Below are 22,106 nucleotides of genomic sequence, written 5' to 3' on the forward strand. Positions count from 1 at the left end.
GTTTTAAGCTCATGTTTCCTGAAACATGCTGGCTGCCAATGAGAGTACTGTATGCTGTGTCAGGTGGAGTCTATGTATATCAGCGCTGTGCCATAACCTCTTGGTGTTATATTATAGACACGATGATCATCGCCTCATCATTGTAACATCTCTTACACCATCGTCAATGATTGGCCGGTCAGCAATGTCACACAACTAACAGACGGGGGAAGCAATAGAAAGTAACGGGCCGGATCCTCTCTCGGGTTACGGGAGGGACTGAGGGTGATCTGGAGCAATTACAGGGGGCTCCTTACTATGACCTAAGTTTAGGGGGGGGGGGGGAGAATCGGCCATGATGAGTTTCCCTCCTTTCACATGCAGAGTCAGCGGAGTGCGGCACTCATGTGTATGGGGGGGGGGGGTAGTGATATCAGGGCACGGCAGCCTCACCTCCACCAAGTCCTCCTCCTCAGCTTTCTGGACCTCCCCTTTGTTCTTCTGCAGACTCGGCAGCCAGGACGCCAGACTCTTCATCAGATATTCCTTCCCTTCCTGCAAATAGAGAAAGGTAGAGAATGAAACAAAATCAGAGGAAGCAGATCCCTGGAAAGTCTCAAAAGGACATTAAAGAGGAACTCTCAGCAGGTTAGATGAATCTATGCTGCAGATATGTCCCTACTGTACAGGAGACGCTGAGGAGGAGGGTGGGTCTCTTATAGTAGGGGTCTCTTACAGTGGGGTCTCTTACCCTCATCCTCTGCGTCACTATGGTGTAGTTAGGATCACTGCCCGCCCCATAGCAGCAATCAGGCCTCAGCCAGCCCGCTCCATTTACTATCATTAGAACAGGGGCAGGGTGGTGCTATGGGGGCGGGCAGAGATACTAACAGTCTTACAAACCGTGTCGCATACAGCTAACCGCAATGGAACCGCGCCAAGGATGAAGCTAACAGACGCGCTATAAGAGACGCGCTATGAGAGGCGCGCTATAACAGACACGTTATGAGAGACGCGCTATGAGAGACACGCTATGAGAGACGCAGCTTCCTTCTCTGCCCCTCCTGTGTAATAGGGACATAGCAGCTAGTTCTGGCGCCCCCTGCTGTTCATTTCATCTCCTATCAGAATGTCCATCTATAATGGGTCCTCTTTCCCGTCACTTCTACAATGATCCTATGAAGGTAACATAATTTCCGTCTTTTTTCGGTCACGATTATGGGGCTAAGTGGTGTCCCTTAAAGTCAGCGTTTCCCTCCATCTAGGAGTCTGGGGATGTACAGCAGGCAAGACAAACAATCTCTCCAAAAGGAAAGACTTCCCATCTGCAGACAGCTGTTTCAGGGTTGTTGCTGCTCTTCAGTGCAGAGTGGGGTGATAGCTAGTGAGAGGACTATCGACGGGGGTCAAAGGGATTCTAGTTCTCCTTAAATGGGGCAGGGTGGGTTCACACTGAGGAATTACGTTGCTCGTCTCCGCTTGTGCTATAGACTCCATTCTATGCACAGATGTCACAAGTTAATTCTTTTGCCGGACGGCGGAATTCGCCCGACCATAGTATGGAGTCTATGGGACGGGCGGAAATGTGTGTGGCCAATAGCGGGGGAGAGCAACGGAATCCACGGGAACTTCTCCGCGCAGGTTCCTCAGTGTGAACCCACTCTTATCCAGCATTAGAAAACATGGTACTTTCTTCCAGAGACAGCACCGCTCTGGTCTCCAGGTCAGGTGTGGTTTGTAATTAGGCTCCATTCACTTCAATGGAACTGAGTTACAAAACCTGCACCCAAACTGAAGAGCGGTGCTGTGTCTGGAAGAAAGCGGACATGTTTTTCTAACGCTGGATAACCCCTTTAAGGAGAGTCCATTATAATGGGAATTCCATGGCAGACGCTGTATAATGGATCTTCTTGCTGTCACTGTTATGGGGATCCTGTGGCAGGTGCTGTATAATGGATCTTCTTGCTGTCACTGTTATGAGGATCCTGTGGCAGGTGCTGTATAATGGATCCTCTTGCTGTCACTGTATGGGGATCCTGTGGCAGGCACTCGCTGTATAATGGATCTTCTTGCGGTCACTGTTATGGGGATCCTGTGGAAGGCTGTAATGGATCCTCTTGCTGTCACTGTTATGGGGATCCTGTGGCAGGTGCTGTATAATGGATCCTCTTGCTGTCACTGTTATGGAGATCCTGTGGCAGGCACTGTATAATGGATCCTCTTGCTGTCACTGTTATGGGGATCCTGTGGCAGGCACTGTATAACGGATCCTCTTGCTGTCACTGTATGGGGATCCTGTGACAGGCGCTGTATAATGGATCTTCTTGCTATCACTGTAATGGGGATCCTGTAGCAGGCTGTAATGGATCCTCTTGCTGTCACTGTAATGGGGATCCTGTGGCAGGCTGTAATGGATCCTCTTGCTGTCACTGTTATGGGGATCTTGTGGCAGGTGCTATATTTCCACCCTATATATGCTATAAATACAACATATAGCCCCGGTACAGTGGGGTATAGTATCACCTCCACGCAGGACCAGGTATCGCCGCCCGCTCCATGGTTCTCGGCCTCTTCAGTCTGGCAGGGCCTCGGCACACACAATTGGCTCCCCCCCGCTGCTGCCGCCTAGGAGGGTGCGCTCAGGTTACCCCAGAAGCTCGGCTTTTATCGGCCTGTATAATGGATCCTCTTGCGGTCACTATTATAGGGATCCTGTACGGTATAGTATCGCCTCCTCGCAGGACCAGGTATCCCCTCCCCTGGCAGGGTCTCGGCGCACACACACATTTGGCTCCCCCCCCGCCGCTGCCGCCTGGGGAGGTGCGCTCGGGTAACCCCAGAAGCTCGGCTTTTATCGGCCTGTATAATGGATGAGCTGATTAATGGCATTAGACATTTACACTTGCTAAAACCGCAGTTCTGTGCAATAAATGCGGAATAATAAATAAAGCGTCCTCGTAAAGCAGCCTCCACACCTCCGCCGCACATAAAACCCCTGATATACCGGCCTCATAAAACACACGCTGTCACCCTCAGAACTGCTGCCGCCTAAACATATGATTTTGGGGTTAACCCCCTCCTGTCCGGCAAAGTTACACCTAAGCTTTATTATTCCTTTAAATCTTAGGTTTTATACTGTAGTTTGGGGTTTTTATTTTACTATGTATAATGATGATACATAACATTAAAGGGGTACTCCACTCAAATTTAACTTCTGATATGTTGCTGCCCATGGTGAGACTAACAATTGCTTCCATACTTGTTATTATCTACTCTGTCTCCTTCTCCCAGTTCTCAGCTGCTGCTTTCTACTGAAGACACAAAAATCTGTGTGTGAGCCTCTCTCTCCGTCTCCCCCCTCCTGCCCCATCCCTTCTGAGATGGCTGACGTAAACAAATCCCTGGCAGGCTGTATCTGCAACATTGTAGCTTCTTTGTAATGCTGGGACTTGTTTACATCAGCCTTCTTGGGGGAAGACAGAGAGAAAGGCTCACACACAGAATTTTGTGTCTTAAGCAAAAAACTGCAGTTGAGAACTGAGATAGGGAGACAGAATAGATACTAACAAGTATGGAAGGAATTGTTAGTCTCACCATGGGCAGTAACATATCAAAAGTTGTGTTTAAGTGGAATACCCCTTTAAAACCACCCTGCCTAAATACTGTGAGGTCCTTATATGCTGTGACCTTTGGCCTGGACTCAACACGACCTTTCCACAGCTCTTCATTACAGCACTCCATACCAGTTCACCACACACAGCTGATGCAGAACATTGCATAAGAGCAGGCTATCCCTCCATCTGCTGTAATCACTGCCCGCTCCTCTGCCTGTGGCATTGTTCAGCACAAGGCAGCATGCTGTCCACTCCTCATTCTCCCTTAATGTCCTAAGATATATATATATGTATATATGAGGGAGATGGTGATGTGGGCTGAAGGGGCTGGAAGACTGGAGATTTTTTATATAGAAGTAATCTACACATCTGTATCACTTTCTGACACCAGTTGAGTTATTTTTTTTTCTTTTCCCCAGAGTACCCCTTTAATTCTCCCTGCCATATGGTTCCATGTGCAGTGAGGAAAGATCTAGTCCGATGAAGCCTAACTCTAAGAAGTAATGTTATTATTGACTGATTTAGAAGTATCCTATTAGGGTGTGAGATCTCTTATTGTGTTGTCCGTGAATCAGTCACCTCCTCTCCTCCATGCTTTACACTGCAGCTCCCAATAGTTACTATAGAACACATATCATACACACATAGGATGTCAGTGGAATAGAATGATTGGACTGTCCTTCCTACAACTATTCCCAATGTATTTCAGCAGTCTTCTCCTATATAACATGGCGTGTTCTTAGCTGGCGATGCAATGGTTAAGGAGAGGGGAGGGGTCTCTGGTGGCAGGGATCTATCAGTAGCTGCACTAATACACCGCTTCCATTAGGCAGACAAGATGAATACGTTTAGCTGCAGCATTGCATTTTGATTGCTGAAATCATTGTATTAGTACAGGAGTAGGCTGGAAATAAATGTAGATGAGAGCCGGGAAAAACAACATCAACTCGAATAGCAAACCGCATGTGCGGAGCGCCACCTACAGGGCAAAGCACAGAGCATGCAAATCTGCAGATAGCTGGACTAGTGGTGATCGGAGACCCCAAACTGATCTGGATCAACATTGTTCTCCGAAACTGAACACTCCACAGTCAAATCCCGGTAGCTGGAGAAGTTGGATGCTGTCTATGTCTATAATAAGAGATAGACAGACAGACAGACAGATAGATAGATAGATAGGAGATAGATAGATAGGAGATAGATAGATAGGAGATAGATAGATAAATAAATAAATAGGAGATAGATAGATAGGAGATAGATAGATAAATAAATAAATAGGAGATAGATAGATAGGAGATAGATAGATAGGAGATAGATAGATAAATAAATAGGAGATAGATAGATAGATAGATAGATAGATAGATAGGAGATAGATAGGAGATAGATAGATAGGAGATAGATAGATAGATAGATAGATAGATAGATAGATAGATAGATAGATAGATAGATAGGAGATAGATAGATAGATAGATAGATAGGAGATAGATAGATAGATAGATAGATAGATAGATAGATAGATAGATAGATAGATAGATAGGAGATAGATAGATAGGAGATAGATAGATAAATAAATAGGAGATAGATAGATAGATAGATAGATAGATAGATAGATAGATAGATAGATAGATAGATAGATAGATAGAAGTTATCAGTGAGTATATACGCTGTGTCGCCCCCCGTATACTCTCTCCTGGTAATCTGGCAGTAAGGTGACACTGATGATGATGATGATGATGGTGGTGGCCGCAGCGTGTAGCTGGATGCAGATGATGGCTCTCCCTCCGCAGCAGAGGTAATAAAGCATGGCTCCCACTTATCCTCAGCAGTTGGGCCACATCAATGTGAGCAATGGTGAAATAGACTCAGCAATCTGCCCCCCCCCCCCCCCCCCCTGGTCCCCGCCCGGTAATAACTTACAGAGGTATTACACGTACAGCCATCTGATGGGATATTTATTGCCGGGCAGAGCGGATAACTAGATGGGTTTTGGCATCAGATCTGGGGCCATAAATGATGGTGGGCACATTTACAGTGTGAGCATTAATCACAGGATATTTACAATGGGCGGCAGCAGTCGGGGGGGGGCAGCTGCCAGTCAGGGGAGAGGGGACGGCAGCTCCTCATCCTGGGAGCAAGGATTTATAGGTGACTGTGCACACAGCGGCCAAGAGAGATGCCACTCTGCTGGATGTCGCTTGCTGGACACAACCTGACGACCACTGGGGTTTTGTTGCAATGTTTTTCTAAATTTGGGCCAAAAAAGGACAATTAAGCTATTTGCATTATTACTGTATAATAGCATCAAAACCACAGTGTGTGAATACTGCCTGATCCGGATCTGTTTTGTGTGTCTGCAAATCCACACAGTAATCTGCTGAGACTCCTCAGGGTCCTATTCGATGAAACAATTAATAACAATAAACGATCAGAAACGAGACATGTGTGTGCACACTGCGGCATGTATTTATCCATAGTGAGTAAGCATGTGGATAGCAGGGGAAAGAATGAGCGCCCATTCTGTACTTAAAGGGGAAAGATTGTGTTTATTACAAATCACCTGGTGTCAGAAAGTTATATAGATTTGTAATTTACTTCTATTTAAAAACTTCCAGTACTTATCAGCTGCGGTGCGTCCTGCAGGAAGTGGTGTATTCTCTCCATTCTGACACAGTGCTCTCTGCTGCCACCTCTGTCCATGTCAGGAACTGTCCAGAGCAGCAGCAAATCCCCATAGAAAACCTCTCTTGCTCTGGACAGTTCCTGAAATGGACAGAGGTGGCAGCAGAGGGCAGGTGTCAGACTGGAGATAATACACCACTTCCTGCAGGACATACAGCAGCTGATAAGTACTGGAAGACTGGAGTTGTTTAATAGTGCCTCTTTAATAGAAGAAAACACAGCACTCTTCTCATTGACTGATAATGGGGTTGAAAGGGTTTCGGTGAGGTGTTCATCATTTTGATGGGGAAATATTATGTTAGAACATACAGACCTCATAGAAGGAGTCGCAACCTGCTCGGGGATAACTCGCAACCTGCTCGGGGAGGGATAACATTAACCTCATGTTATAGAACAGCCCCCTGCAAGGTGATCTGATCAGCGTCTGATCTCTGGGGACCCCACAGATGCATATAACATATTAGAGATAAGGGGGTCTGCGCAATGGAGCCGGACATTACTGAGCTATGTGTTTATGTGAGGAGGGGGAGAGACTGTGTCGTCTCTGCCGAGTAAAGAATGGGGAGCCTTTGGCCCTTCAGCTGCTGCAACACTACAATTCCCATCATGCCTGGGCACCAAAGCTGAAGCTGGGGGGCGGCAGGTTCCCCATCCCCGGTCTAGACTTTCTAGCTATAAGAAGCGGCAGGTGCGATGTATCCGCACGGCACCCAGTCTGCTCATCCATCTCGCAGGAGGTGACGGCGCCCCTGTGAGGACTCATCATACATTACCACCTCTCAGCACTGACCTGCGGCTGCTCCATACTGAAGAGGTAGCTGGCCATCAGCTGCAGGGCCTCCGGGCTGCTCCCGTCGTACTCTAACGCTTTGCTTATGGCCTCCTTACATTTCTCTCCGGCTCCTTCTTCCATGCTGTTCAAACAAATGAAGTCATTATTTTTACTTTTATTTCAAGAGAGAGAAACCTGTCTGTATAGGGGTATACTGTATAGCGTCTACAGCACGGATGGGGAACCTGATGGAAAAATACAACTCCCATCATGCCCGGACAGACAAAGGTTTCCCTATCCCTGGTCTCCAGCTTCTACACGCTCAGATTATACAAGGTGAGGACACAACATCACTATGGTCTGCAAGAAGTGGTCTATTCTCTCCAGTCGTCCAGCTGCTGTATGTCCTGCAGGAAGTGGTGTATTCTCTCCAGTCTGACACAGTGTTCTGTGCTGCCACCTCTGTCCATGTCAGGAACTGTCCAGAGCAGGAAAGGTTTTTTATGGGGATTTTCTGCTGCTCTGGACAGTTCCTGACATGGACAGAGGTGGCAGCAGAGGGCACTGTGTCACACTGGAGAGAATACACCACTTCCTGCAGGACATACAACAGCTGATAAGTACTGGAAGACTGGAGAGAATACAACTAACTTTCTGAAACTCCTTGATTTCAAATGAAAAGATTTTCACAGAAATATTCCTTTAACTTGCATTGAATTGTGAAGAATCCAATTTGCAAAGACTGCTATGTCTTCTAGGAACAGCGCCATGCCTTTCCTCAGTGAGGGGGTTTTGCAGCTAAGTTCAATTGAAATCAATGGAGCCAAATTGTAATACCTCAAATAACCTGAGGACAGGGGTGGCGCTGTTTCTGCAGCTGTGTTATATATACATATATATATATATATATATATATATATATATATATATATATATTATATATATATATTATGGATAACCCCTTTAAACAAGGGATGGGGAACCTTTTGCCCAAAAGGTACTGCAAAACCACAATTTCCATCATGCCTGGACAGTGAAAGCTAAAGCTGAAGTTCTGGCTGTCTGGGCATGACGGAAATTGTAGTTTTGCAACACCTGGTTTAAACCCTCCTATCGCTCTGTGTATCAGTCTTTTCTGTAATCCTGGAATTGTACTCACAGACCAGGATGCTACTGATCAACAAAACTACAGGTCCTCCCCAGATACAGCAGCGTTAAATGGGTACTCCGGCAAAAATATTTTTCTTTTAAATCAAATAGTTATATAGATAATAATGGATAACCCCTTTAAACTAGGGAGGGGAAACCTTCTGAAAGAAAAGTATTTTCAGCAGAGTACCCCTTTAACAAGAATACGGCAACATACTGGCATGTGGGGTTTGAAACCTGTAGGAAAAACATGTGTAAAGTGTGAAGCACGTGGGTGAAAGCCAGGCACACCTCCAGCCTCCCCCTACGGTCATGTCTGGATCACCAGCACCACGGGCACCCCCCAACGGCAGGAAGACGGCTCTCCGCACCCCACATCAGGCATGGTACAAAGGGAAAACTACTGAAAACTGGCAGGAAAATATGTGATTGTGCTTCACAGGGGATAAAAGAAGAGAATGTCATTTACCACAGATCAGTGAGATAAATCTCAGCGACGGAGCAGAAAGCAGCAGAGATATCCTGTGCAGTCACCTCCGGCTCAGCAGAGAAGCTGGCGGCCCCCGACTGTGGAGCAAAAGGAGAGACGGAACATCAGATCTCCACTATAATATAACAAATAGCAACAAGATGGATTATTACTAAAGATAGAGTCCAACTGTGGCCGATAAACCAACAGGTAACATCACCAGGATCGGGAAGTCTAGGCCCCGCCCTGGGAACGCCCATAGTGGTAAATGGTGTTATAAACCAAGCCCCTATTACAGTCTGGTCCTCATGAGTCTCCCTCTAAGGGTGCGTTCACACATACAGGATTCACAGCAGATTTGAAGATGCAGATTTGCTTTGAATCTACAACTTCAAATCAGTGCCATCAAATCTGCTGCAGGTCCTGTATGTGTGAACGCACCCTAAGGGTATGTTCTCACTGAGTTAAATAGGTGGAAATCTGCAGTGGAACTTTCTGCCACATAATCCTGCTTGTCTCAGTGTGTCATAGCCTGTCACTTCTTTGAGCGGAGAGTGGCGGCTGCAGAGGAGCGCGTGCTGTCCCATAGATGGGCTATGACACACTGAGACAGGCGGAATTCTGCCTATTTTACTCAGTGTGAACATACCCTAAAACTGCAAAGTAGTCAAGTATGCTTAACAATGTATATACATGGAAAGAGGAGATAGATAGAATTGGGGGGGGGGGGGGGGTTAACAGTGATCAGGGGTATATATAATAGCGGGTAACAGCAATCGGCCATAGTTCACACACGGCTCTTACCACCGGTGGCTGACTCTGGTAAGCACTGATCATGACTTCTAATCCCTTCTGGAAGTATTGAACGGCTTCCTCCTTGCAATGGATCTGACCAAGAGACATGTACTTGGCGTGTCCCTTGTCAGGACTAAGATGTACAGCTTTTAAGAAGACCTGCTGAGGGGTTAAAGAAAGTATACACGTAGAAAAAAACAGCCGTCCCTGAAGTTACAACGGCTGAAGGGTAACAGGGCTCCAGACTAAAAAATTTACCTGGGAGCCATTGGCTCCTAACCTAAAAAATTTAGGCGCCAAATAGAATATTTGGTCGCCAACATTTTAAACCATGTGAAATTAATGTTATGTTAAATGGGACTTACTGTGTGCAGAGGCTGCGGCAGCCTCCTCCTCCTTTAGATCCTTTCTTTTCTTAGTTTGAAAATGTTCAACATGGAAACTTGCAACTTGACAACCATATACAGTCTGACTCAGTACTTCAGCCTCACTTGGCTAGCCTTTTAATGAGGCTTACTCTTCTGAACTTGAACTTAAAGGGAACCTGTCGACCCCCGTGCCGGGGTGACAGGCTCCCAACCCCCCGTTAGAGCCCCCTATACTCACCTCATGGCGCCGGGTCCCGCTTCTGAAGATGGTCGGGTCACGGAGATCTCAGCCGCTGCAGCCCGGCGTGCGCTGAGAGATGAGTCCAACGCTCATAGAGAATGACGGGAGAGTCCAGCGCTCCGTCATTCTCTATGAGCGTTGGACTCATCTCTCAGTGTGCGCGTCGGGCTGCAGCGGCTGAGATCTCCGTGACCCGACCATCTTCAGAAGCGGGACCCGGCGGGATGAGGTGAGTATAGGGGGTTCTAACGGGGGTTGGGAGCCTGTCACCCCGGCACCGGGGGAGACAGGTTCCCTTTAAAAGCTTGCAACAGTCTATACATACTGAGCTAGACTTATGACTGCAGCCATAGTGACCCCCCACAAGATGTGTATATAGATAGATATATCTCTCACCTAGTGACTAATGCAAGTGACCCCCTACAATACAGACACCTGAGGGGCCCTGATAATAATAATTGTGCATATATCTATCTCCCAGTGTCTGCAGCCAGTTTGCCCTACACTTATAGATGGCCCCCTCCCCTTATAGATGACCCCCTACCCTTATAGATGCCCCCTCCTCCCCCCCCATTATAGATGCCCCCTCCCCCCCCCCATTATAGATGCCCCCTCCCCCCCCCATTATAGATGCCCCCTCCTCCCCCCATTATAGATGCCCCTCCCCCCCACTATAGATGCCCCTCCCCCCCACATTATAGATGCCCCCCTTTCCCCCCCCCTTATAGATACCCCCTCCCCTTATAGATGGCCCCCTCTCCCCCATTATAGATGCCCCCCCTTCTCTTAACCCCATTATAGATGCCCCCCCCCCCTTTCCTCTATGCTAAGCAGTATTTAAAAAAAACAAACACACAAACTCACCTGACAACCCGCTCCCCCGGCGATCCTCTTCTTCTTCAGGCGCTGTCCCCGGCTGATGCGCGGCTGCCGGGGGTGTCCCATCCTATCCCCGGCAGCGCGGCGCGTCAGTGAGCTCCCTGTACGCCGGGGCTGTGACTTCTGACACAGGAAGCGTCTCTGACGTGCGCTTCCTGTGCCGGAAGTCAGGGCCCCAGGCAGCTCACTGATGCGCCGCGCTGCTGGGGATAGGATAGGATTAATAAATCTGGGCGCCATTTGCAAAATGTCAATCGCATTGGCGACCATTTTGGTCCTGGGTAAGATTATCAGTCCGTGTCAGGAACTGTCCAGAGCAGGAGAGTTTTTCTATGGGGATTTGCTGCTGCTCTGGACAGTTCCTGACATGGACAGAGGTGGCAGCAGAGGGTACTGTGTCAGACTGGAGAGAATATAGAAGTAACCTACAAATCTGTAAAACTTTCTGACACCAGCCATAATCGGGCCCCGGTCACAGTCATCTACCCGGTCTGACTACTCACTTGCCACCTAATATACCCCATAGAGAGGATACATCTCCAGTATATAGAATATCCATCACAAGCTCCAGCCTACTTCTCTGAATACACATAGAAAGGATATTTCTTTGGCTTTGCCGGCGCTCCCCAGCTCCATACAGATGTTCCCCATCATGTCCAGGATCTCCAGGTTGTCGGGCTCCAGCTCCAGGGCTCGCTGGCAGAACAGCTGCGCCATCTCAAAATTAAAGTTGTCCAAATATTCTTCCGTCTGAAATTTAGAAAAAAAATGTTGAGGATGATTTCCCTGTGCATCCACATCCCTGCGTGTAAGGGCCCTATTCCACCGGACGATTATCGTTTGCAAAATCGTTAACGATTAACGATCTCAAACGACCGCTATTGCGAAAGACCTGAAAACGTTCACTCATTTCCATGGAACGATAATCGTTACTTATGATCGTATTTGCGGTCGCTTTTTCTTCGTTATTTATTCGCTATTGCGTTCGTATGTATTGCGAGCGACCGAACGATGTCTTATTCAATGCAAACGAGAACCGATAAAAATAGGTCCGGGTCTTATAAAGCGATCAACGATTTCTCGTTCGGTCGTTAATCGTTAACTGCATTTCAACCGAACGATTATTGTTTAGATTCGAACGATTTAACGATAATCTGAACGATAATCGTACGGTGGATATAGGGCCCTAAGCCGATACAGCTATAACACCACATGTAACACTATGGGAGCAAAGGTCACAGAGAACGGGAGGAGTAGCGGAGGAGGTCAACACTGGCTGCAATTCTCTACTAATAAGTAGTAGTACCGTCACCTCCCATACTGAATAATGAAAATGGTGTCAGATCGCTATACAGATTTGTAATTTACTTCTATATAAAAATCCCCAGTCTTCCAGTACGAATCAGCTGCTGTATGTCCTGCAGGAAGTGATGTATTGTCTCCAGTCTGACACAGTGCTCTCTGCTGCCACCTCTGTCCATGCCAGGAACTGTCCAGAGCAGGAGAGGTTTTCCATGGGGATTTGCTGCTGATCTGGACAGTTCCTGACATGGACAGAGGTGGCAGCAGAGAGCACCGTGTCAGACTGGAGAGAATACACCACTTCATGCAGGACATACAGCAGCTGATAAGTACTGGAAGACTGGAGGGTTTTATAAAAAGTAAATTACAAATCTATATAACTACCCCGGAGTACTCCTTTAAGCAATGTTGCAATCAATCTTGATAAAAGATACTCCCTCATCATTACCTCATCTGTACCACTAAGTTCCTACACAGACCTGTGTGTCTCTAAAGCCACAACCATTACAGACAATGGCCATGTGGTCAGATCCTGCAGTCGCACTCTGCTACCTCTGTCCTTTCCCTGCACACATCCATCCCAATGCTCCTTCTATTCCTGTGACCAGTGACCCAGTGGACGGACTCCCACCAGATACTCATGACATACCCTACAAATAGATGGTGTTCCTATAGTCGTCTCTGCTTCCAGAACATAGGGAAATGCTTCTATTTTCCTATGCAAAGAGTCAAAGCCCCTGCAAGAGTCAAAGTGCTGTAATGCCTCCTCACTCCCCCTCCCATCCCTATCTCTGCTGAAAGCTGACAGACGGGGATGTGAGGGGGAGCAAGGAGGTGTTACAGACCTCTCCAAGAACCCTCCCAGATGGCCTAGTTTGAAGTCTGTTCCATGTTTCATCGGCTGCTAGTCTGCGCCATGCAAACGCCACCCTTGTGGCAGCGGTACAGGGTATCGCAGAGACACCTCATTTAATTCCTATCATGTAGTTCTGAGACAGCTGGAGGGCTGCGGCTTTCTCCTCCCTGGTCTAATGTGTGTAGAAACTTCCTGACCCTAAACTATTAAAAAAATTGGGAATGTAAGTTCCTCCCCCGGCTGCAGGCTGGTGCATATACTTACCAATGATGATGGGTGTCCTGCGGCTTCCTTCTGCTCCTACAGCGCTGCTCAGATCCCACTGGTGGTGACGTCTCGGCTCTTCTGAACCTTCTTCTTTCTACAGGTCTACTGAAGGCCTGAAGTTGGGGTCTCCTATGCACCTGTATGTGAGTGCTCTGATGCATAGGACACCCCGACTTTAATAGACCTGTAGATAGAAGAAGGTTCATAAGAGCCGAGACGTCACCACCAGCGGGATCTGAGCGGCGCTGTAGGAGCAGACGAAGCTGCGGCACACCAATCATCACTGGTAAGTATAGGCACCAGCCTGAAGCCGGGGGAGGAAAATAAAAAACATGGAGTTCTTCTTAAACATTCCCAATTCTTTTAATGGTTCAGGGTCAGGAAGTTTCCACACACATAAGACTGGGGAGGAGAAAGCCGCAGCCCTCCAGCTGCACTGCTACTTTAAGGCTGGGTTCATACTGCGGATTTAAAAAAATGGATCAAAACGCCACCACACAAATACATGGTCGACCACATTTAAAGTATGTGTTCAGATCCATTTTTTCATTAGTTTATTGCATTAAAAAGATGGAGAAAAAAACTGCCTGCAAAAAAGCAGTGTGAACCCGGCCTCAGTTTCAACAGCAATTTTTTTTGTTCTCAAGAGAGATAATAAGCTCCCACTACACTGAGGTCAAACAGCGCTCAGCCGAGAGGATCATACATGTTCACGAGGGATCAGGGGCTAAAGACAAACATCTGCTGACTGCTATGTAATATACATGGCCGCCTATACACTGCCAGGGGCCGGCTGGGCTGGGGGGCATCTGCTGACTGCTGTATAATATACATGGCCGCCTTTACACTGCCAGGGTCGGCTGCGGCGGGGTGCAGGGGGGCATCTGCTTCTGCTGTGTAATATACATGGCCGCCTATAAACTGCCAGGGGCCGGCTGGGCCGGCGGGCATCTGCTGACTGCTGTGTAATATACATGGCCACCTATAAACTGCCAGGGGCCGGCTGGGCCGGCGGGCATCTGCTGACTGCTGTGTAATATACATCACCGCCTATACACTACCAGGGGCCGGCTGGGCCGGCGGGCATCTGCTGACTGCTGTGTAATATACATCACCGCCTATACACTACCAGGGGCCGGCTGGGCCGGCGGGCATCTGCTGACTGCTGTGTAATATACATGGCCGCCTATACACTGCCAGGGGCCGGCTGGGCCAGGGGGCATCTGCTGACTGCTGTGTAATATACAGTACATGGCCACCTATAAACTGCCAGGGGCAGGCTGGGCTGGGGGGCATCTGCTGACTGCTGTATAATATACATGGCCACCTTTACACTGCCAGGGTCGGCTGCGGCGGGGTGCAGGGGGGCATCTGCTGCTGCTTCTGTGTAATATACATGGCCACCTATAAAGTGCCAGGGGACGGCTGGGCCAGCGGGCATCTGCTGACTGCTGTGTAATATACATGGCCGCCTATACACTGCCAGGGGCCGGCTGGGCCAGGGGGCATCTGCTGACTGCTGTGTAATATACAGTACATGGCCACCTATAAACTGCCAGGGGCAGGCTGGGCTGGGGGGCATCTGCTGACTGCTGTATAATATACATGGCCGCCTTTACACTGCCAGGGTCGGCTGCGGCGGGGTGCAGGGGGGAATCTGCTGCTGCTGCTGTGTAATATACATGGCCGCCTATATACTGCCAGGGGCCGGCTGGGCCGGGGGGCATCTGCTGACTGCTGTGTAATATAAATGGCCACCTATACACTACCAGGGGCCAGCTGGGCCGGGGGGCATCTGCTGACTGCTGTGTAATATAAATGGCCACCTATACACTACTAGGGGAGGGCTGGGCCGGGGGCATCTGATGACTGCTGTGTAATATACATGGACACCTATACACTACCAGGGGCCGGCTGGGCCGGGGGGCATCTGCTGACTGCTGTGTAATATACATGGCCGCCTATACACTACCAGGAGCCGGCTGGGCCGGCGGGCATCTGCTGACTGCTGTGTAATATACATGGCCACCTATAAACTGCCAGGGGCCGGCTGGGCCGGCGGGCATCTGCTGACTGCTGTGTAATATACATGGCCGCCTATACACTACCAGGGGCCGGCTGGGCCGGCGGGCATCTGCTGACTGCTGTGTAATATACATGGCCGCCTATACACTGCCAGGGGCCGGCTGGGCTGGGGGGCATCTGCTGACTGCTGTATAATATACATGGCCGCCTTTACACTGCCAGGGTCGGCTGCGGCGGGGTGCAGGGGGGCATCTGCTGCTGCTGTGTAATATACATGGCCGCCTATATACTGCCAGGGGCCGGCTGGGCCGGGGGGCATCTGCTGACTGCTGTGTAATATACATGGCCGCCTATACACTACCAGGAGCCGGCTGGGCCGGCGGGCATCTGCTGACTGCTGTGTAATATACATGGCCACCTATAAACTGCCAGGGGCCGGCTGGTCCGGCAGGCATCTGCTGACTGCTGTGTAATATACATGGCCGCCTATACACTGCCAGGGGCCGGCTGGGCCAGGGGGCATCTGCTGACTGCTGTGTAATATACAGTACATGGCCACCTATAAACTGCCAGGGGCAGGCTGGGCTGGGGGGCATCTGCTGACTGCTGTATAATATACATGGCCACCTTTACACTGCCAGGGTCGGCTGCGGCGGGGTGCAGGGGGGCATCTGCTGCTGCTGTGTAATATACATGGCCGCGGCCAGGCCGCCTATATACTGCCAGGGGCCGGCTGGGCCGGGGGGCATCTGCTGACTGCTGTGTAATATAAATGGCCACCTATACACTACCAGGGGCCAGCTGGGCCGGGGGGCATCTGCTGACTGCTGTGTAATATAAATGGCCACCTATACACTACCAGGGGCCGGCTGGGCCGGGGGGCATCTGATGACTGCTGTGTAATATACATGGCCACCTATACACTACTAGGGGAGGGCTGGGCCGGGGGCATCTGATGACTGCTGTGTAATATACATGAACACCTATACACTACCAGGGGCCGGCTGGGCCGGGGGGCATCTGCTGACTGCTGTGTAATATACATGGCCGCCTATACACTACCAGGGGAGGGCTGGGCCGGGGGCATCTGATGACTGCTGTGTAATATACATGGCCGCCTATACACTACCAGGGGAGGGCTGGGCCGGGGGCATCTGATGACTGCTGTGTAATATACATGGCCGCCTATACACTACCAGGGGAGGGCTGGGCCGGGGGCATCTGCTGACTGCTGTGTAATATACATGGCCGCCTATACACTACCAGGGGAGGGCTGGGCCGGGGGCATCTGCTGACTGCTGTGTAATATACATGGCCGCCTATACACTACCAGGGTCGGCTGCGGCGGGGTGCAGGGGGGCATCTGCTGACTGCTGTGTAATATACATGGCCGCCTATACACTACCAGGGGAGGGCTGGGCCGGGGGGCATCTGCTGCTGCTGTGTAATATACATGGCCGCCTATACACTACCAGGGGAGGGCTGGGCCGGGGGCATCTGCTGACTGCTGTGTAATATGCATGGCCGCCTATACACTACCAGGGTCGGCTGCGGCGGGGTGCAGGGGGGCATCTGCTGACTGCTGTGTAATATACATGGCCGCCTATACACTACCAGGGGAGGGCTGGGCCGGGGGGCATCTGCTGACTGCTGTGTAATATACATGGCCGCCTATACACTACCAGGGGCCGGCTGGACCGGGGGGCATCTGATGACTGCTGTATAATATACATGGCCGCCTTTACACTGCCAGGGTCGGCTGCGGCGGGGTGCAGGGGGGCATCTGGTGACTGCTGTGTAATATAAATGGCCGCCTATACACTACCAGGGGAGGGCTGGGCCGGGGGGCATCTGCTGACTGCTGTATAATATACATGGCCACCTATACGCTACCAGGGGAAGGCTGGACCGGGGGGCATCTGATGACTGCTGTGTAATATACATGGCCGCCTATACACTGCCAGGGGAAGGCTGGACCGGGGGGCATCTGATGACTGCTGTATAATATACATGGCCACCTATACGCTACCAGGGGAGGGCTGGGCCGGGGGCATCTGATGACTGCTGTGTAATATGCATGGCCACCTATACGCTACCAGGGGAGGGCTGGGCCGGGGGCATCTGATGACTGCTGTGTAATATACATGACCACCTATACGGTACCAGGGGAGGGCTGGGCCGGGGGCATCTGATGACTGCTGTGTAATATGCATGGCCACCTATACGCTACCAGGGGAGGGCTGGGCCGGGGGCATCTGATGACTGCTGTGTAATATACATGGCCACCTATACGGTACCAGGGGAGGGCTGGGCCGGGGGCATCTGCTGACTGCTGTGTAATATACATGGCCACCTATACGGTACCAGGGGAGGGCTGGGCCGGGGGCATCTGCTGACTGCTGTGTAATATACATGGCCACCTATACGGTACCAGGGGAGGGCTGGGCCGGGGGCATCTGCTGACTGCTGTGTAATATACATGGCCACCTATACACTGCCAGAAGTCAGCCGCACCGGGGGGCATCTGCTGCTGCTGATTGCTGTGTAATATGCATGGCCGCCTATACACTGCACCTCATAGCGGATGGGGGGGGGGGGGGAAGAGACGTGCACGATGGATGAGCACATGATCACAGGGTCCCTCAGGGTCAGTACCTTTGCTAGCAGTTGGTGAATGGAGTACTTGTCGGCCGTTTTATTCTTGGCTTTATTCTGCATCCTGATTTTCATCCGATCCTGAGCGGACAAACCGGTGATGTCATCTACTGAGGAGAGCAAGATAGAGAGACGTCACATACATAAGGAGCATATCTATAGTCTATGACTGTACCAGGAGATGTAGATGTGGCCATATAGCCCTAGTCTAGTCAGTAAAGTAGCCAAGATTAATTTGTAAGGCAATTCCTTAAAGGGGAACTCCAGGGGGAACAAAAAAAATCGCAACTTGACACCAACTGTTAAAAACTTCTGACAACTCAGACATTTTCTGAAAGTGAAAATAAACTTTTATCCACTGCAGAATAAAGCACAAAACCGCTGTCCTGCAACACACTCAGCTCTGCTACATGTGTGTATGGTTACATCCTGCCTGGTATTGGCACCACCCCCACAGTATACACAGCATACCCCCACAGTATACACAGCATACCCCCACAGTATACACAGCATACCCCCACAGTATACACAGCATACCCCCACAGTATACACAGCATACCCCCACAGTATACACAGCATACCCCCACAGTATACACAGCATGCCCTCACAGTATACACAGCATGCCCTCACAGTATACACAGCATGCCCTCACAGTATACACAGCATACCCTCACAGTATACACAGCATACCCCCACAGTATACACAGCATGCCCCCACAGTATACACAGCATGCCCTCACAGTATACACAGCATACCCCCACAGTATACACAGCATACCCCCACAGTATACACAGCATGCCCTCACAGTATACACAGCATGCCCTCACAGTATACACAGCATGCCCTCACAGTATACACAGCATACCCTCACAGTATACACAGCATACCCCCACAGTATACACAGCATGCCCTCACAGTATACACAGCATGCCCTCACAGTATACACAGCATGCCCCCACAGTATACACAGCATGCCCCAACAGTATACACAGCATGCCCTCACAGTATACACAGCATACCCTCACAGTATACACAGCATACCCTCACAGTATACACAGCATGCCCTCACAGTATACACAGCATGCCCCCACAGTATACACAGCATGCCCTCACAGTATACACAGCATGCCCTCACAGTATACACAGCATGCCCTCACAGTATACACAGCATACCCCCACAGTATACACAGCATACCCCCACAGTATACACAGCATGCCCTCACAGTATACACAGCATGCCCCCACAGTATACACAGCATGCCCCCACAGTATACACAGCATACCCTCACAGTATACACAGCATACCCTCACAGTATACACAGCATGCCCTCACAGTATACACAGCATGCCCTCACAGTATACACAGCATGCCCTCACAGTATACACAGCATGCCCTCACAGTATACACAGCATACCCTCACAGTATACACAGCATACCCTCACAGTATACACAGCATGCCCTCACAGTATACACAGCATGCCCTCACAGTATACACAGCATACCCTCACAGTATACACAGCATACCCTCACAGTATACACAGCATGCCCTCACAGTATACACAGCATGCCCTCACAGTATACACAGCATGCCCTCACAGTATACACAGCATACCCTCACAGTATACACAGCATGCCCTCACAGTATACACAGCATGCCCTCACAGTATACACAGCATGCCCTCACAGTATACACAGCATGCCCTCACAGTATACACAGCATGCCCTCACAGTATACACAGCATGCCCTCACAGTATACACAGCATGCCCTCACAGTATACACAGCATACCCTCACAGTATACACAGCATACCCTCACAGTATACACAGCATACCCTCACAGTATACACAGCATACCCTCACAGTATACACAGCATACCCTCACAGTATACACAGCATACCCCCACAGTATACACAGCATACCCTCACAGTATACACAGCATACCCCCACAGTATACCCTTCCTCACCTCCAGTCCTTCCTCTCTGCCTCCTCCTGGCTCTGCTCCCCTTCCTCTGTCCCCCCATAGCTGCTGCTGCTGCTGATCACCCACAGGAGAGGATAGAGAAGCTCCCGGTGCACAGCAGCTCTGCTCTTCCTGTAGCACCATGTGCAGGAGCAGCGTGGCTGTCAGCTGCGACGGCGACTGAGGAGGGACAAACCTCCTCCATAAGCGAAGCAGCCTGATAACTGTGCTCACATCACCGATCACCGAGCTGACATCACCGATCACACATCACCGATCACACATCACCGATCACACATCACCGATCACCGTGATACATGATACTATATCAGTTATATTACATACATAATACCATACCAGGCTCTGTACATACTGTAGTACTAGGCTGTATATATATATATATATATATATATATATATATATATATATATATATATGATAACATGCTGTATATATTGTACTACCAGCCTGTATATATGTGTATAGTATCAGCCTGTATATAGGTATATAGTATCAGCCTGTATATAGGTATATAGTATCAGCCTGTATATAGGTATATAGTATCAGCCTGTATATAGGTATATAGTACCAGCCTGTATATAGGTATATAGTATCAGCCTGTATATAGGTATATAGTATCAGCCTGTACATAGGTATATAGTACCAGCCTGTATATAGGTATATAGTATCAGCCTGTATATAGGTATATAGTACCAGCCTGTATATAAATATATATATATATATATATATATATATATATATATATATACTGTAGTATCAGCCTGTGTATAAATATATATATATATATATATATATATATATATATATACTGTAGTATCAGCCTGTATATATGTGTATACTGTAGTATTAGCCTGTATATATGTGTATACTGTAATATCAGCCTGTATATATGTATATACTGTAGTATCAGCCTGTATATATGTATATACTGTAGTATCAGCCTGTATATATGTGTATACTGTAGTATCAGCCTATATATATATATATATATATATATATATATATATAGTAGTATCAGCCTGTATATATGTATATACTGTAATATCAGCCTGTGTATATATACATATATACTGTAATATCAGCCTGTGTATATATATATATAGTAGTATCAGCCTGTATATATGTATATACTGTAGTATCAGCCTGTGTATATATATATAGTAGTATCAGCCTGTGTATATATATATATACTGTAGTATCAGCCTGTATATATATATATATACTGTAGTATCAGCCTGTGCACATGATGATGTATATTTAGCGTTCTGCCCCCTGGATCCCCCGCACTCGCTGTAAACCTTGAATGACAGGCGGGTGTGTAACCATGGAGACGCCCCGCCCCCTCCCTCCAGTGACTTCCGCTTCCGGCCGTCCTGTCCTGAGTCAGTGGAGCCGGGATGTGATTGTTGCGGTGCAGGGAGTGAGGCGGAGCCGGGTAGGTACGGGGGTGGCGGGGGCAGGAGGCGGCTGTGTGCCCGGTATACCGGCTATATACAGCACAGGAGCCCCCGGAGCACAGCACCTGCTGTCATCCATCAGTGTGCCAGCCCCATATAGTGTACCAGAGAGAGAGCCAGGGCATCAGTGTGCCAGCCCCACATAGTGTACCAGGGAGAGAGCCCCGGGCATCAGTGTGCCAGCCCCACATAGTGTACCAGAGAGAGCCCCGGGCATCAGTGTGCCAGCCCCACATAGTGTACCAGAGAGAGCCCCGGGCATCAGGGTGCCAGCCCCACATAGTGTACCAGAGAGATCCCCGGGCATCAGTGTGCCAGCCCCACATAGTGTACCAGGGAGAGAGCCCCGGGCATCAGTGTGCCAGCCCCACATAGTGTACCAGGGAGAGCCCCGGGCATCAGTGTGCCAGCCCCATATAGTGTACCAGGGAGAGAGAGCCCCGGGCATCAGTGTGCCAGCCCCATATAGTGTACCAGGGAGAGAGAGCCCCGGGCATCAGTGTGCCAGCCCCACATAGTGTACCAGGGAGAGAGCCCCGGGCAGTAGTGTGCCAGCCCCACATAGTGTACCAGGGAGAGAGCCCCGGGCAGTAGTGTGCCAGCCCCACATAGT

At 49.3% G+C, this 22,106-nt stretch overlaps 2 protein-coding genes across 5 annotated transcripts in view; one reads left to right on the forward strand and one right to left on the reverse strand.

Moving 5' to 3' along the window:
* Positions 1–21,373, reverse strand: part of LOC138784040 (uncharacterized) — a 242,957-nt gene extending 221,584 nt beyond the window's left edge. For 2 of the 4 annotated variants that reach the window (XM_069959483.1, XM_069959480.1), the window contains exons 1-7: positions 20,019–20,182; positions 18,051–18,160; positions 11,549–11,695; positions 9,467–9,616; positions 8,663–8,760; positions 7,063–7,186; positions 433–534 (exon numbers count right to left, since the gene is read on the reverse strand). In XM_069959483.1, coding sequence (XP_069815584.1) covers positions 433–534; positions 7,063–7,186; positions 8,663–8,760; positions 9,467–9,616; positions 11,549–11,695; positions 18,051–18,160; positions 20,019–20,076 — 789 coding nt within the window. In that variant the 5' untranslated portion in view covers positions 20,077–20,182. Of the gene's footprint in view, positions 1–432; positions 535–7,062; positions 7,187–8,662; positions 8,761–9,466; positions 9,617–11,548; positions 11,696–18,050; positions 18,161–20,018; positions 20,183–21,334 lie in introns of those variants that run through there. The other 2 variants (XM_069959482.1, XM_069959481.1) reach the window with 2 other exon arrangements.
* The window catches only part of MINDY3 (MINDY lysine 48 deubiquitinase 3), a 77,796-nt gene continuing 77,056 nt past the window's right edge, over positions 21,367–22,106 (forward strand). The window contains exon 1 of the mRNA XM_069959478.1: positions 21,367–21,471. The gene's annotated coding sequence lies outside the window, so the exon portion shown is untranslated. The remainder of the gene's footprint in view (positions 21,472–22,106) is intronic.

Source organism: Dendropsophus ebraccatus, chromosome 2, assembly GCF_027789765.1.
Source record: "Dendropsophus ebraccatus isolate aDenEbr1 chromosome 2, aDenEbr1.pat, whole genome shotgun sequence".
Taxonomy (NCBI): Eukaryota; Metazoa; Chordata; class Amphibia; order Anura; family Hylidae; genus Dendropsophus; species Dendropsophus ebraccatus.